The sequence below is a fragment of the Trachinotus anak genome, unplaced genomic scaffold (assembly GCF_046630095.1).
Source record: "Trachinotus anak isolate AG129_WGS33_773 ecotype Australia unplaced genomic scaffold, CSIRO_AGI_Tana_v1 ptg000011l, whole genome shotgun sequence".
Taxonomy (NCBI): domain Eukaryota; kingdom Metazoa; phylum Chordata; class Actinopteri; order Carangiformes; family Carangidae; genus Trachinotus; species Trachinotus anak.
This window is the reverse complement of record NW_027273862.1, coordinates 8,670,889-8,687,232: the sequence shown is the minus strand read 5'-3', so window position 1 is coordinate 8,687,232 and position 16,344 is coordinate 8,670,889. Positions and strand designations below refer to the sequence as shown.

The following is a 16,344-nucleotide window of genomic DNA, read 5'->3' as shown; positions in this document are numbered from 1 at the left end:
GGACAGATGTGATTATTGCCCCACTGACCAGAGGTAAATATGACAGTTTCACTTATCTCATCATTTTAGGGAGTGGATGGAGAAAATGTGTACCAAATTTATTTATTTTTTTTAACAATTTATCGCCCCATTGTGAGGCCACATTTGACGTTCCTTGTATGTGACATTAGAGTGACCAAGACCTCTGTAGACCTTTTTGTAGATTTTGCTTCTGGCTATACTGCAGCATAATTTTAGCGCCATATCCTCTTTTTTTTTTGGAAAGAGAAAAGTGCAAACGTGTGTCTTAGGAGTCTGCTTTCTCTTTTCAGTGGACTGACACTGATCCGTAGTTGACTTCACCTGTCCACTTGGCTCATGCAGGGGAGATGTTGAGAAGGGGAGGGAACAAGTTACAACAGATATGTTGACCCTTGTGACACTTAACATATAAATTGTGCAAAAGGGGCTGCAACTACTGTATGCTTTTTATTTCACAGTGGCACAGTGGCAATTATTTTTCCATCCACATACAGTAGTGGCTATGTTTATTAATCTCATTTTACGCATTTAGTTTTTAATTTCATCTGACATTTGACATGTAATCACTGCTGGACGAAAAAGCATTCAACATCAACACAGATTATATAGGTGTAATCTTCCAGTGATACCCAAGAGGGCATTCTTTACTTTGATTACGGGCACTGCAGTGATCCAGCCTTCTGCATTCTTCTCACCTAGTTTATAACCAGGCTAAAGAATACTCTCTCTTTCATTGTTGCTTTTTACTAATACATTTGTAATAACTGAAGAATTTATTTAACTTTGAAAACAAGAAATCACTTTGTTGCCAGTAATCAAATAAGCACAGCAAGCTGTATTTTATGGGAATTGTCAGCATGGTTGGAATGAATAATTAAGATTGCTTTGGTTAAAATACTTCTTGTATTTTACTGTCTCTCTCTCTCGTGTCTTCTATTCAGCATCTAGACATGTACTTACACACACACACCTGCATTAAATACTGTTTGCAACAACTTTTCTTGGTTTGTTCCTGCCTAGTTAGGAGCCAGATGGCCGGGATTTGCTAATTTTAACAATGCTGTGAGGGTGCAAAGCACAAACATTCACATGATATGGCAGCTCAGTACACCACTGTTTCAGCTATTAATTGCAAACTGTGTTTTGACCCTGATTCGTCCTTCAGCTGGAGAAAAGTGGTATGCAGAGAGACTGCTTTGTGTTTGTGCCTAAAAAATGACCCAATGTTTTTATGAATAGTTCGGTAACCAAATCATAACTTCCTATGCGTTGACCTCTGCACGCACACCACAGCCCCAAACTGTTCATTCCTCCTCACACAGATTCTGCTATATCTAGTACATACAGGTTGACCTTTTCAGCCCTGCCTGTGTCCCAGGTGGATTCTCACACCCCTTGTCTCTCTGAAATTGGATTGCTTTTTTCCTATCAGCCTAGATAGGAAATGGCCAAGATGTGAAACTGGCAGTGATATGTTGCTTCAGGGGGTGGACAAATTTGAGAAACTCTGTATTAAAAGGCACTTTGAATTTAATGTAAGACACGCACCATTGCAAAGTCATCTTAACAGGCAGTGTATATTAAGTTCAAAGCCAATTAGCAGAATGTGCCAGAAATAATAATCATTTCCACCTGTAGGTGACTCAGGTGGATGACCATGTAACATGTAACAGTGACAGATACATTGCACTTCATTCTTCTACATCTCCATCATCTTTATGTCTGTCTTATCTTTTAAATATCAAGTTATGTGTAAAATGCTAAAAAATGGAAACGGCAAAGAAAATGACTTTTTTCTTTTTTCCCTTCAGCGTCTGTGTATATTACTATTACAAAGGATTACCATGTGCGGGAGTTGGTCAGTAATGATGATAGATCATATTGTGTTTGTGTTTTTTTAATACAAAATTCAGTTTTACAGAGTTTTCAAATTAGACCTGCCTGTTGTCTAAAAAATGCCTAAATGTTTTGTCAGATGTAATGCCTCCGTCGATCAGAGATCATCTCATTTATACTTGACTAGACTTTAAATCTGCATTTTATGGTTTTCAACTGCAAATGGCATTTACTCAGTTGTCATGATGGTTCAGTTGTTATTTTCTAATGTGTTAAAAATTTGTTTCAGTTCTGTTGTTTATGTGACTGTGCCAACTTCATGATAACTGTGCACATGCACAGACTTGCTGATGAGTTATTGTTGAAATGCAACAAAAGCTGGACCTTGAGTTCAGGCTATTTTGTCCAATTGAAGTATATGTATATGTGAGTTTGTGGCCACTTTTTTGCTGACTCTGTTTACTGATGCCTGTCCCAAAGATCTAAATGCAGATGGCACTTTAGTCACTGTTCCTATTGAAACACCAGCCAGTTGAGCATCTTTGTGACTGAAGCTCCTGCCATCTGTGCCCTGAACCCTTTTTTAAATTGACTTCTTTTCCTTTTGCCATCTTGATACAAAATCAGACTCAACTGGACCTGCTCAGCATTTTTATCCATGCAGTGCACCTTGTGGAAGCATCTGCATTCATTGTGTCTCCATTTATTCATTTATTCAGGTTGTCACCTGTCTGTATACATAACAACACACATGGCAGGAGGATGGCATCTGCATGAAGGACCTCTCCATGGTTTACTCTGTAAGAATGTAGAGAAGGCTAAAGTGCTTCAGAAACAGTGGGATTTCCACTCAGAGAGGACCAGAGTCCAGTGCGCTGAATAAAGAACTCTGTGTGTGGCTGCCATGATTCACAGGAAATGGTTCCCTGGATCAATGTGTTAGGCCTGGCCTTGCCACATACTGGGGTGTCTAGAAGACATGCAGTTGTGAGAGACAGATTGTTCCCACTGCTCTACTGTGGGTGGGGGGAGTGACTCCTGATTTTTCTCCATCTCTTTAGGCAATCACACGTCGTCTTTTACCCGACACCAGCTTTGGTTGTACCAAGTTAGCCAGTGTTTAGCAATGTTATAAATCAAATCTCTGAGGTTGTTTAGTATGTCCAAGAAAAGGGAAATTATAGAGCGAACAAAATAATAAATCCTGCCCTTATTCTCAGATTGTCTTCTTAATGAAGGTTTTCCATCAGCTTTTAATCTGTAGTAATTTTATTAACCTCATTCTTTTTGTTTTTCTCTTACATCTTTTTTTCCCAAGACATGGTGATACAAGAAAAAAGTTTTTTCTGGAGCAAAAAGAGATGACCCCCTTTGTCCAGATGACCATACTGACATGGCTCTCTCTTCATACACTCTTACACTGTTGGCTGTCTCTTCCCCTCAGTCTTAACATTATGTGCAGTCTCATTTGTTCTCACAGTTTCCACATTTTCTCTCCCCTTATTTTTTTCTTCTTGTGCCCTTACTCTTCCTCTCACCCTTTGACCTCCAATCATCGTTTTGGAGATGGATAGAAAAGGCTTTCATTGTGACTGCTCCATTTGCTGATTGCAGCACCTGAAGTTGTGAAGATAGTGGCCCAGTACTGGTGCAGCCCAGAGCAAGGGCATCAGGCGATGGGCTAAAGCATGACCAGCGCCTGCTATTACAGACAGTACATTATCTTAGCACTTCATCTATGTAAAGAGAAAGCTCTCTCCTGTCAAACAGGGCAGTGCGTTGGTGGGGGAGGGATTTTTTATTTTTTTTGCTTTCAGTTGGGAGGCCCTGGCCAGTGTTTCCTCTGCCACACTCTGTGGCTGGCTGACAGGGGACCCTTTTGACATGACCCTAAAGACCTTGTGGGAGATAACAAGGCATCATGATAAAACACAGATGCAATTAGTGGCAGGATGACAGTCTACAAAGCTCGAGTGCAGATACTGGCAAATGCTAGTAGGATAAGTGAATGCTGATGGCACCGTCTAGAGAGCTTTCTTTCCTCTCTGTGTCTTCTACAGCCCTGCCACTCACTGTCTCTCAGTGTTTTTCTCCCCAGAGGACATATTTATTTTCTGACAGAGGACTACCCATGTACAGTTTTTGTTTCTAGATAGGTAGCAAGTTGTTCTCTGGGAAGCTGTGAAGGACTCTCTAGGGCTGCAGGGACAAGTACAGGAACACTGAGTAGCTACTCATGGCACCAGGTAGAGCCTCATCAGTAACGTCCAAAAAAAGAGAAAAGATCCCATTGGCATGAGAAAGGGACAGGAAACACAGACTTCTTCACAGAAGACTCCCTGATTACATCTGGTCAGTGGCTCTGGTGATTTTATGATTTAGAAAGGGCTCTTAAGTGCACACTTCTGAGCTATTCAAACATCAGAGCAAGTTGGTTGGACTTATTTCAATGTGTGGATCCAGGGCATCATTTGTGGGACTGATGCTACAGCTTTCAGAGAATGGTCATCCTGGTTCTGGACCCTCACTGTCACTATACAGTACATATGGTACACTGAACACTAAACGACATACATACAGAGGCGGAAGATTTTCTCAAATTAAGAATTACCTAACAAGTTAGATTTAGTTGTTCTTTTCATGTTAGTCTGAGCTTTAAAGGACCTGTTGATCCATTTCAGAGTGATAGTACTCTTGTGGTTCCCCTCTTATGTTTGAATTTTAGTGGTTATGAATCTCCGTCTTTTACGTTTTCCACTGTTTACCTCAGACCTCTGTCTGTGAGAAAATGTGTTCTACTACAGCAGACATGACATTGGCTTTAGCATTGTCTTTCTGTTGGCTGTGTTGAATAACAGTCCTAGACAGAGCTTTAGAGGTGAATGAAAAATCATACACTATACCCTTTCCTTGATGTCCTACCAGTAGAACCTCTTGTAATCTTATTTATGGACCTCTTTTAGCAGCGTTAGGTAAGGCTGACTCCTTTCAGTTGATTTTTCTTCTCCTCTCCCTTTCGCAGGTATTTAGTAAATCCCTCTGTTTTCTCTTGGCCTAAGGTTGGGGAGATTTGCCTCTACCTCTGATGAAATCTTCTTAGCCTAGGTTTGATAAACCAGCATGCCTCACCTAAATATAGCCACCTGCGACTGCACAGCCCCAGTGTCAGTGATGTGCTTGCAGTGTGCCTGCTGGCAGTGCTTAGCAAAGACAGCGCCGTTATGACAGTTCATTGAAGCGGGTGACAACAAAAATAGGATTAACCCTTTTAACCTGATGTTTTTTTTAGTCCTAAACACTTAAATCTTGCTCTGTTTGCCAACTGGCTTGTTAATAACCAATGGGCTGCTCTTTTATGGGCAATACACAGATGTTGTCTTTTTTGTTGCTGATATCGTTACAGATGTTGTTCTCCTGTTAAGTGTGATGGGCTTTTATCATAAATCACCTCTCCCTGTGGCTAAGTGGAACTTATATAAAATGAAGTGATTTTTTTTCACTCAAGAGTCTTTCATACTTAGTTTTCATTCAGTCTACTTAATTTATTCACTCAAAACTGGCATTGGAATATGTGAGGCTGTTGCTCCGTTTACTTTTGTTAAACTGGTGCTATAACAGCTATTTACAGCTAAAATGCAACTTCAATGGAAGGAAGTGCCAAACAGGAAAACCAAATCCTATAATTTTTGTATTTTTAATTGTTCTACACTATTTTTTCTTTAGACGTAAATCATCTATGTGATTTTTTTTCTGAGTTATAAAATCAAATCATAAATGAACTCTCTTTGACTTTAAAAGTCATTAATGCAGATGTGATATAGTTTAAATGAAATTAACAAATAGAGAAAAGGTTTTAGATATAATTAATGTTTCTATTTTAGATAGAAATATTAATGCTTTATAAAAAATAAAATTATCTTACCAATACACAACTCAAATAGTAATTTATATTATGAACCCTTAGGCCTCAATGAAATGCTTTAGGTTTAGAGCTGGATAAAAAAAAAAAAAAAAAAAAAAAAACTTTGTATTTGTGCCTTTTCTCAGTAAAGATATACATCTGTGCTACCTGTTGAAAGTGGTTCAGTTAGGGCTGCATGATGTGTTAAATGTCTGCTTTGTCAAAATCAAGTTATTACACAAAAATTGTATAATTTTTTTAAAGTTAAAAAGTAATGCAGATGACTCAAGTCTCAAGTTGTCTTGAGTCATGACAGTCTTGTAAACTGTGATGTGAATAGTTGAAGTCTAAGTAGACCTGCCACAGTATACAGGGCTGTTGTGACTCATGGTTAGCTGACTCTGGCTGTCTTGTTACAGATCTAGAGAAGGATAGATTCAGCACACTGATCTGAGCTCTCTTGGTTTGTGTATGTTGAAGAGATTATCTCAGACAACATGTTGTGAAGCTGTAGACCTTGACAAAACAGTGGTTGAATTCTACTTTGTTCAGTTTGTCTTTGCCAGAGAGCTAATGCTAGCTAGCAGCTGTCAGACTGAAGTCACAATCAGTGCAGATGAATTTGACAATCAGCTTCTGTCCTATCTCTGCTCAAAGTGATCATTGAAGTGGATGTCTGTCTGTTTCCAGTCATATTTAGTTTAACTTAAACATTAGATACAGTAAAATCTAGTGGCAGATTTTACAATGTAGGTCAAAAAGCATTTATGCCATAAACCAGTTTCTGTGGGGAAAAGCTTTAGGTTGTAGGAAATATGGCTGAATTACAACATCAGTTTATTTTTGAGTCTAAGTAGACATTTGTACCAAATTCGAAGGGATTCCCTTCAGGAGTTTCAGAGATATTACACTCATAAGACCAAAACTGTGTTGTGTGCGGTCACTGTGACCTTGACCTTTGATCTTTGACCACCAAATCTAATAAGTTCATCTTTGCATGTTTTTGCCAAACTTGGAAGAAATTCCCTAAAAATGTTACTAAGATATCGTGTTCACAAGAATGGGACTGATGGACAGAGAAAACCCCAAAACATAGTGCCTCCAGTTCTGGTGCATAGGCATAAAATTGAGACTTTGTTGTAGACAAAATGAATGTAAACCAGATTGCCCTTACCAGAAGCATTACAGCAACAGTCATTCAAAATGTCTAATTTCATCAATCAATGTTTCATATTCCTGACAAGCGGTCTTTTTGGATAATTAAAATAGTCACTGCTAAGTAGCAAAACTGAAGTAGCGTTACATTTTTTTACCGCCACAGAAAAAACAAGAACTTATGTAGGGGGTTTGGAGGGAATTGGTAAGTGTATAAACTATGTGACTTGGACACTTCACACCCTGCTTAAAGTCCAGTCTCCTCCCAACACTCAATGTACAAACTTTTACAATAGAGGTGGCAGTTTAGAAAACAGTTTAGGTTTCCCAAACTGTCATATGAATTATTAAAAGTACACCCTGTCTCATTGTTGATCTATGAGGACTGGTACTAGGGCTGTGATGGTATTTTTTCTTACTGATGATAATGAGCTCAACCCTGTGGCAGTCATCACATGAAGGTGATGACTGCCATCATCACACGCAAGGCTGCGTTCTTTCTCCTCTGCTCTTCTCCCTGTACACCAACACCTGCACCTCCAGCCATCAGTCTGTCAAGCTCCTGAAGTTTGCAGACGACACCGCTCTCATTGGACTCATCTCTGATGGCGATGAGTCTGCCTACAGGTGGGAGACTGACCGTCTGGTGACCTGGTGCAGGCAGAACAACCTAGAGCTAAACGCTCTGAAGACAGTGGAAATGATAGTGGATTTCAGGAAGAGCCCAGCCCCACCCACCCCCATCACCCTGTGCGACTCCCCCGTGGCTACCGTGGAGCATTTCCGCTTCTGAACATCAGCTCCCTCATCAAAAAAGCTCAGCAGAGGATGTATTTCCTGAGGCAATTGAAGAAGTTCAACCTGCCAAGGACTATGATGGTGAACTTCTACACCTCCATCATTGAGTCCATCCTCACCTCCTCCATCACCATCTGGTACGCTGCTGCCACGGAGAAGGACAATAACAGACTACAGCGTATCATCCACTCTGCGGAGAAGGTGATTGGCTGCAAACTTCCATCCCTCCAGGACCTGTACGCCTCAAGGACTTTGAGGCGTGCAAGGAAGATTGTAGCTGACTCCTCCCACCCTGGACACAAACTTTTTGTGACACTCCCCTCTGGCAGGAGGCTGCGGTCCTTCAGGACCAAAACCTCTCGCCACAAAAATAGCTTCTTCCCATCTGCTATTAGCCTTATCAACAAGGCCAGAGAGCCCCACTGTTGCTGATCCCCCTGATCCTCAATTGCACCAATCACCAGAAAAAATTCCTTGTATGTGAAAACATACTTGGCAATAAAACTGATTCTGATTCTGATTCTGATTCTGATTCTGAAGGTGGTATTGCAGTTATGCTGTTATCACCACAGCCCTACCTGCAACTAAGATAATGACAGAGAAACTGCCCCATTAAGATAACATAAACATATACACAGATGAACTGAGAATAGGCACCCTTATTTGTAGTAATGCACCTGTCCAATGTACTAGATTAAACAGATCAGGTATGTGACCAATTCACTTGTTTGACCTTTAATTGCTGTTAGTTTCATCATCACAGTCAAAACTTGTATATAACAATTTTATAAACATGGTATAATATGGTTTTAATGAAATTTGCAAGTTTAAAAGGTTGGTTTATCAATATCTCCAGAACCCTCATGGTCTCTTTAATACCTGGAGTTTAGGTATTGCAATAGGTTTAGTAAGAAAAAGTGTTTTTTGGGAACTGTGTGTTGGTATGTAGTGGTCAAAATAAAACTGGTAATATTTACCATAACATGAGTCAGAATTCTCAGACATACTGTGAGTCAGTACTTCTGAGCAGGACCACAATAACTAATCTTCAGAGAGAAAATGGGAGCAAACACACACACACACACTCCACAGAGCAAGCAAATGAATTATTCAAAACAGAAACTGCTTTTTTATGCAAAAACAGATCAATTTCAATCATTTAATCAGCCCAAATCACATTTACAGTGCACACTATGTTGGCTGGTGCCCTCATGGAAGTGTTGTGTGGGAGCACCCACTGTTCCTCTGCTGTTCCCATTCAGTCAGCGTGGTGCAGAATAAAGGGAGACACTGTTAAATGCTGTCTGCAACTTGTACCTGACATGACAGATGATCTGCTTGCATGCCATCACTCTTCCAGCATGGTAGCCAACAGACAGACATCTCTGCAAGGGAAATGTAAACAAGTTCGCACACATGCATGCAAAATATATGTATACATATACTCCCTGTATATCCCCTGTATATGCAGGACAATATACCCCATTCTTGTCTCCCTTGTGTTCTTGTATCCCCTAATTTAAATACAAGCTACTCTGAAAGGTAAGTTTCTGTTCATCTGTGGCTGTGTGTGTTGGCTCTCACAGTCCCTTTCAGGTAGCCTGGCTGGCAGGTTGAGGAGAATGAGAGAAGCTTATCATGTAGTCAGATGCACTCTGAGGGTGACAACATGTTCTTGCTGTCTCTGTTCACCCCACTGGAGAGCAGAGTGGGCTGTGGCTCTGTCCCTTCAGACCGCAAAATGTCAGGGCTCCCTCCATCAGTACAGTGAACTCTCAGCACAATGACAAGTTAGGTGTGAGCTTTTCCACTGCTTCTCTTTCTTCGTGTTTCCAATGTTTCTCTGCCCCTCTAGGCCTCAGTTGTATGCTGTCCACGCTAGCAACAGCCGAGGTCAGAGGCATTATGTTTTTGGCTCGTCGGCCCACTCACCTGTTCCTCTCATTCTTGTGAAGTATTTCACCAATGCCTAAAGGAAATTTCTTCAAATTTGGCACAAATGTTCACTTGGTCTCAACCGGGAACTAATTAGATTTAGTTGCTCAAAGGTCAAAGGTCAAGATCACTATGACCTCACAACCTTCGCAGTCTTGTGAACATGATAAATCAGGAACGCCTGGAAGGAATTTCATTTCATCTGACACGAACATCCACTTGGACTTAAGGATGGACTGATTAGAATTTGGTGGTCAAAGATCAATATGAACTCACAAAACATGTTTTTGGCCATAACTCAGGAATTCATATTCATATTCAATTATTACAAAATATATGTAAAACCTCTTATTAAATTCCTACAGTCTTCATTACATATTAAATGAGTCTGGATAAACATGGAAGTAAATTGCAATTGGACTGGTTGGCGAGGCATATAACGACAAGGTGGTCATTCTGTTAAAAGTTGGTTCATCCACATGAGTCTGCCTTTACTTCCTCATTAATTCAGTTCAGTTTTCCACTTTCTGCCATTTATTTCTCTTTTGCACAGACAGCTCTGATGTTCCACAATAGTTTACACAAGCTCTGGACAAATTTTTCCAGAGTTTATTATTTATTTGCTGTTTTTAAACTACATCATATAATATTACATTATATTATATCGATTTAATGGACATAATCTGGTCATAAATTCTGCTTTTAACTAGTTTGTCATTTTTATTTACTAGGTCTGTAAAAAATAAAAAAATAATACTTTTTTTATACTGCCACCAACCAGCCAAGTTATGGTCAAGATCTCTCCTTCAGTTCCTGAGTTACAGCACTGAATAATGGCCAGGGGAGTTTTTGTAGAACATTATGTCACAGTGAAGTTGACCTTCGACCATTTGGATATAATATATCATTACTCTATTTTATCCTTTTAGACATTTGAGTTTAATTTTGTTATAATTAGTGTATGAATTTGTCAGTTATGTCCAAAAATGTGTTTTGTGAGTTCAGTGCTCTTGACCTTTGACCTATGACTACCTAAATCGAATCAGTTCTTCCTTGAGTTCAAGTGAATGTATGTGGCGAAGTTGAAGAAATTCTCTCAAGACGTTACTTGGATATCATGTTCACAAGGCCAAAACATTGCTTTGTGATGTCACCCTGACCTTGACCTTTGACCACCAAAATCTAATCAGTTCATTCCTGAGTCCAAGTGGACATTTGTGCCACATTTGAAGAAATTCCCTCAAGCCAGTACTGAGATATATCTATATGATCTATCTATATGATACCTTAAATTACTTTTTCAAATAAAATGTTTCTATCTCTTGCCACAACTAAAAGTATCACCTTCGTATCACCACAGCTAGGTCACTGTATTTTGCCTTTATTTCATTTCAAGACAGGTGGTACAGCACCACACAGCGTGAGTCTGTGATTTGGGATGCACAGAGAGAGAGAGAGAGAGAGAGATAAGGGATTGTTTAATGCCTTTGAAATGCCCGCCTAACATTCTGCACTTGCCCAACTGTATTTATAGAACAATGTTCTTCTATGTCAGGGTCCCAGTGCATAATAAAACACAGTAAATGGATCCTTGCTATGTTTAGGTGGCCTGACCTCCATTAGGAGGCAACCACAAAAGTGAAAAGGAGAAATCATGAGCATTTACTCTAGACATGCATGCACGCATGCACAAACTCACACACGCACAAACATGTGCATGTAAAGCCACTGTCTACATGTACACATGAAAACACACACTGAGTGCACAAGTATTCCTACACAGCTCTTCAAATGCTGCATATTGAGCTATTTCCTTGTCCCAAAACAGAAAACAAAACAGAACAATGGTATTTGTTCTAGGGATGTCCTAAAATGTCACATGGATTTCTTCAGCTGGTAGAATGATTTAATTTGGGGAAAATATATCAAGTAGTACCATGAAAAATAACCATGATCTGATTTATTTTTCTCTTTTTTGTGTTGGAACATGTCATACATTTTCCTTTTTATTTGTACGGTTGCTGCTGTTAATCTTACCAATCCCCACACTCCTATAACAAGTGAGGCTTGCTCAAACAGGTGGTAGGAGTGATTGTGTTATGCCAGGGGGATGTTCAGAGGTCTTAAACAGCATTCTGTGTTGTTATTCTTTCTGAGAAGATGTTGAGGAGCTCTGCCCTGGCACTATTTTTCTATTTCTTTCACTCTGTTTCCTTGCTCTGTCATTCATATGGCATCATCTAACTGCTGGCTGAGGGTTTTTTGTAGGGTTTGATTTTTTATTTGTGTTTTTTTTCTATGCTGAATGACATATGGGTTGTTGAATTCAGATTGCATTTATTTTATTAACTATACTAGGGTTGGGAATGTCAGTCTGTCAGCGTTATTAAGTAAGTTTTCCATATGTAACCAAAAATCTGCAAAACAATTAACATTCACCAGCCTCAGCTGTACTTTGTTTAGTTCACTTTGTGTTTAGAGCAAATGTTACAACGCTAACATGCTAAACTAAGATGACGAATGCGGTAAGCATTTTACTTGCTTAACTTTTTAAATTAAACATGTTAACACTGCAACTGGCTTATACATGTGCTATATGCATTTTACAACACACTGCTGCGACATTGCATAAATACATGCTTGTTCTTAGTTGTCTTATGGTGCCAAATCATGAAATAATACTCTCTTTTTGAATACAATGCAATTTTCTTTACATTATTTGGCCCATTTGCCAAAGTCAAGACACATTTTGCATTTCCACTAAGGAATTCCATATAATGTTTTATGTCAAAAATATTTGATTTTGTTTGTCAAAGTTACATTCATTTTGTGTTGTAGTATTTTGTAATTCGTGAAAAGACGCTCTGGAAATGTGAAGACACTAACATGGTACTGACTTGTGAAAGGGAGTTTTATGTGTGACTGAGTCATCACAGCTGATACAAATAGTAAAACCAAAGCAAGGATTTGCAGACTTGCAGATGTTACAGGTACTGAAAGAAACAGTAGACCCTGTTAATAGCTGGGAGCACACTTACATCCTATTACTAAGCTGTGTAGAACATACAAACACACGGGCTATCAAGTGTTTATTATATTAGGGAACATGGCAATATGAAGAACAAATGTCATTACCTATGTTTGCATTTCTTGCTTTGAAGTTTTTCTTGTCCTCTTGGGTTTTCAGTCTTAACATGAGCAAACACAGTGGTGGCAAGGTCTGTCTAAATATAACTCCACTTGACAACAAGCTGGAAGAGTAGATACCCTTTTACTTTGAAGAATTCCAATTACTGTCACTGTTTCCTCAGTGTGTGTGTGTGTGTGTGTGTGTGTGTTGTCTGCAATCGACATGAAACTGAGATGTGTTGGTGTATACTGTATATTTATGTATGCATGTGTAAGTGTGAGAGGCTCTTGTAAACTGTAATCCAAGCACATTAAACCTAAGCATCTGCTCTATAGCATTTTTTACTCAGTGATGTAAAGTCTCTCCACAGATTAATGTTTTTGAGGCAGTGAGACTTCTCATCCCCATAGGCAACCATGACAAACAGTAACATGGAGAATAGAAGGCTATTTTTATTTAGTCATGCTCAAAGAAAGAAAAAGAAAATGGAACACTGCTAGCTATATATATATATATATATATATATTTATTTATTTATTTATTTTTTAATAATATAAAAGCAGCATATGTGTGTATGTATTTGTGTGTGTATGTGTGTATTTTATTGTGACCAACTCTGCACCCTTTAAAGTGATAACATTTCTTTAATATCTATGTGGACGTCAGTGGTTGTAGCAGCATCTATCAAGATATCAAGGGCTAGTGGTAAAATACTTAAAGTTCATGCATATGTAGCACTTTATCACAAGCATGTCTCAGATGGCTTAGAGAGACAAGGCAATTTTAGATCAAACTAATCATCATCATCATCATCATCATTAATCATAAACTGTACATCAGTCAACAAAAGAAACACAGGGAAACAAAGAACAAGATTCCCAAGAAAGTATTATGAGGAAAAAAAATAGTAACCGCCTCAGTTGTGCCAGAGTATTTTTTAGCTGTGAGGTTGACAGTGTGTGCCAAACTGTTAAAAGAATAACTGAATTTTGACTCAACCTGACTTGACTTGGACCATAGGTCAGGTCATGTGATCCGGTAAAGCAGCAGTGTGTAAACCCATTTCTATATTTACTTCAACACACCATGAATGAACTATGAAATCAATAGACATCAGCTGCTACAAGGACATGAAAGAGCGGTAATAACTTGCTGTGGTAGTCTCGCTAGCTTGCAGTAAAAATGAATCTCCTACCCCTACACTGGTTATGTATGTAGCATCCTTTAGTTCTTATGACCCTATTCTTGAAATTGGTTTTGCACAGAGACAGATCTTTATGGCCCAGTTAGAAGTTGGTGGGTAAATCATCCCAAACTCACTGGGCCAGTGCACCATGCAGAACGCCCTCATGGTGGAATGTATCCATGATACATCACCCCTTGCACAAAAGACCCAATCTGGATTCAATTACCAAGCAAGAGTGCACAGAGAGTGCAATTTATATCCAAACTCTCAGGCTTGGAAGATGGACGAGGTCACAATACAGTCTGTAATTAACAGTTAACCCTCATTGACCTTTGAGTTGTGATTTATGGATCAAACACAAATAGCTTGGATGTCAAGCTGTCTGCTGGTATGGTGAGGAGGTTACATATGTTTAGGTTATTACACCATTATTACACCATGTGTGTGTATGCTTGCTTCCACCACACTGCACAACATCCAAAGCTATCTCAGATTAAAATAGGCAAGTGATGTGACACAAAAAAAAGGTTTCAACACTCACACACAAACACACAAATCAACAGATAAGCAGGTTTATTACACCTGAAACCACTGTATAGGCGTTACTATGCTCTACTGATATTTACAAAAGAATTCCTTTTAATTTATTCCTGTATGATGAGTTAAGTAGTTTTATTTATAGCAAATTTGATTCTATTAAGTTTAATTTGTTGGCTAACTGAAAGATGTAGACACTGTATGCTATGAACAAAGTGGATTGTACAGATTTTAGCACGTTATAAGGCCTTGGGTAAAAAGCAATGTATTTGTTTGGGAATGTGTTTGTTATACAGTGTATGTGAAAAGACATGAACATACAGTGTGTAGATCATTCACTGTATGCAATGAGCTCTTTAAGCCTATAGAACAGAATCTGTCTCATCTTTTGACTTTAGGATTCTTCCCTTGATCATCTTGTGTTTGCCTTTCTCCATTTCTCTCTAATAAGGTTTTACTGGGACTTGACTATGCTGCTGCTGATGGTGGGCAACCTCATCATCATCCCCGTGGGCATCACGTTCTTCAAGGATGAGCACACGCCCCCCTGGATCGTGTTCAACGTGGTCTCTGACACGTTCTTCCTCATGGACCTGGTCCTTAACTTCAGGACGGGAATCGTCAAGGAGGACAACACAGAGATCATTCTGGATCCACAACAGATCAAGATTAAGTACTTGCGGAGCTGGTTCGTGGTGGACTTCATCTCCTCCATCCCTGTGGACTACATTTTCCTCATCGTGGAGACGCGCATTGATTCAGATTTCTACAAGACGGCGCGCGCTTTGCGGATTGTCCGCTTCACCAAGATCCTCAGCCTGCTGCGACTCTTGCGCCTCTCTAGACTCATTCGCTACATCCACCAGTGGGAAGAGGTAGGAAAGTACACCTTAGTGTGTATACTGTATGTTTAAGCTGATAACTTAAAAGTTGTGCTGAGTATTGCCCACTTTAGTGTATGATGCATGCTGTTTTGACTTGTCCTTGGCAAAGTGGATTCCCTGGATGTCGACAAGTGGAGAGAATAATACAGAGATGCAGAGACAGAGGAAATATCACAACGAGATCACAACGATTGACAGTCGTACAAGGATACTATTTGATGAAGCTAGTCAAACACATAGGGCGTCACTTCCTAAATCCAATTGTAATCCAAATGGTATTCCCATCCTGGAGAGTGACTGCAAGAATGTTTGCAGAGCTCTGTATTTTCCCCTTTCCCCTGTAAAGGAAATATGGATAGATGCTGCCTCTGATTGCATCCACCCTTGAAAGGAGTGAAGAGCCTCTTTTGCTGTACCCAAGTCACCAATAAGTTGATGAAGCTGGGATGTTATTACCTTTTTCTCTCTGCATGCCCATCCAGCGAGCAGTGGGACCACAGAGCCCAGAGAGGCTTCGCTGCAATACAAGCATGATTATAATTGTGGCAATAATTAGAAAAGTTCCCATTGCTCTCACTGGATGGATCTTGTTGTTTAGTCTCAGAGGTAAAAGGTGCAAAGTGAAGAATCAGAGTCTCAGTGTGGTGTCAACAAGAGGCCACTCCACTAGAGAATAATAGGGGACAGTCGGAGGTACACTGGTTGGGTGTGAGGTTATATGAGGTTATTCTTTCAGGCTGAGGGGAGCACATAGACAGACAATAGTTTTGTTATGTATGTTTTCCAGTCACAAAATAAGGGAAAACACTGGATAATTTAATAAATGCAACCCACAAGTAGGACTGCTTCTTGGAGGCTCAGTGCTTCACAATAAACTGCTGTTTGTCATTCCACATATCCTCCCTAAAAATAACCAAAGCCCCCTACATGCTTGTATCTCTCCGAGGCACTGGCGGTACAG

General features: G+C 39.6%; 1 protein-coding gene across 3 annotated transcripts in view; it reads left to right on the top strand.

The window, feature by feature from the left end:
• LOC139627493 (potassium/sodium hyperpolarization-activated cyclic nucleotide-gated channel 3-like) overlaps positions 1-16,344 on the top strand; it is a 76,252-nt gene that overhangs the window by 13,453 nt on the left and 46,455 nt on the right. For all 3 annotated transcript variants that reach the window (XM_071488278.1, XM_071488277.1, XM_071488276.1), the window contains exon 4: positions 14,951-15,374. In XM_071488278.1, the coding sequence (XP_071344379.1) occupies positions 14,970-15,374 (405 nt within the window). In that variant the 5' untranslated portion in view covers positions 14,951-14,969. The remainder of the gene's footprint in view (positions 1-14,950; positions 15,375-16,344) is intronic.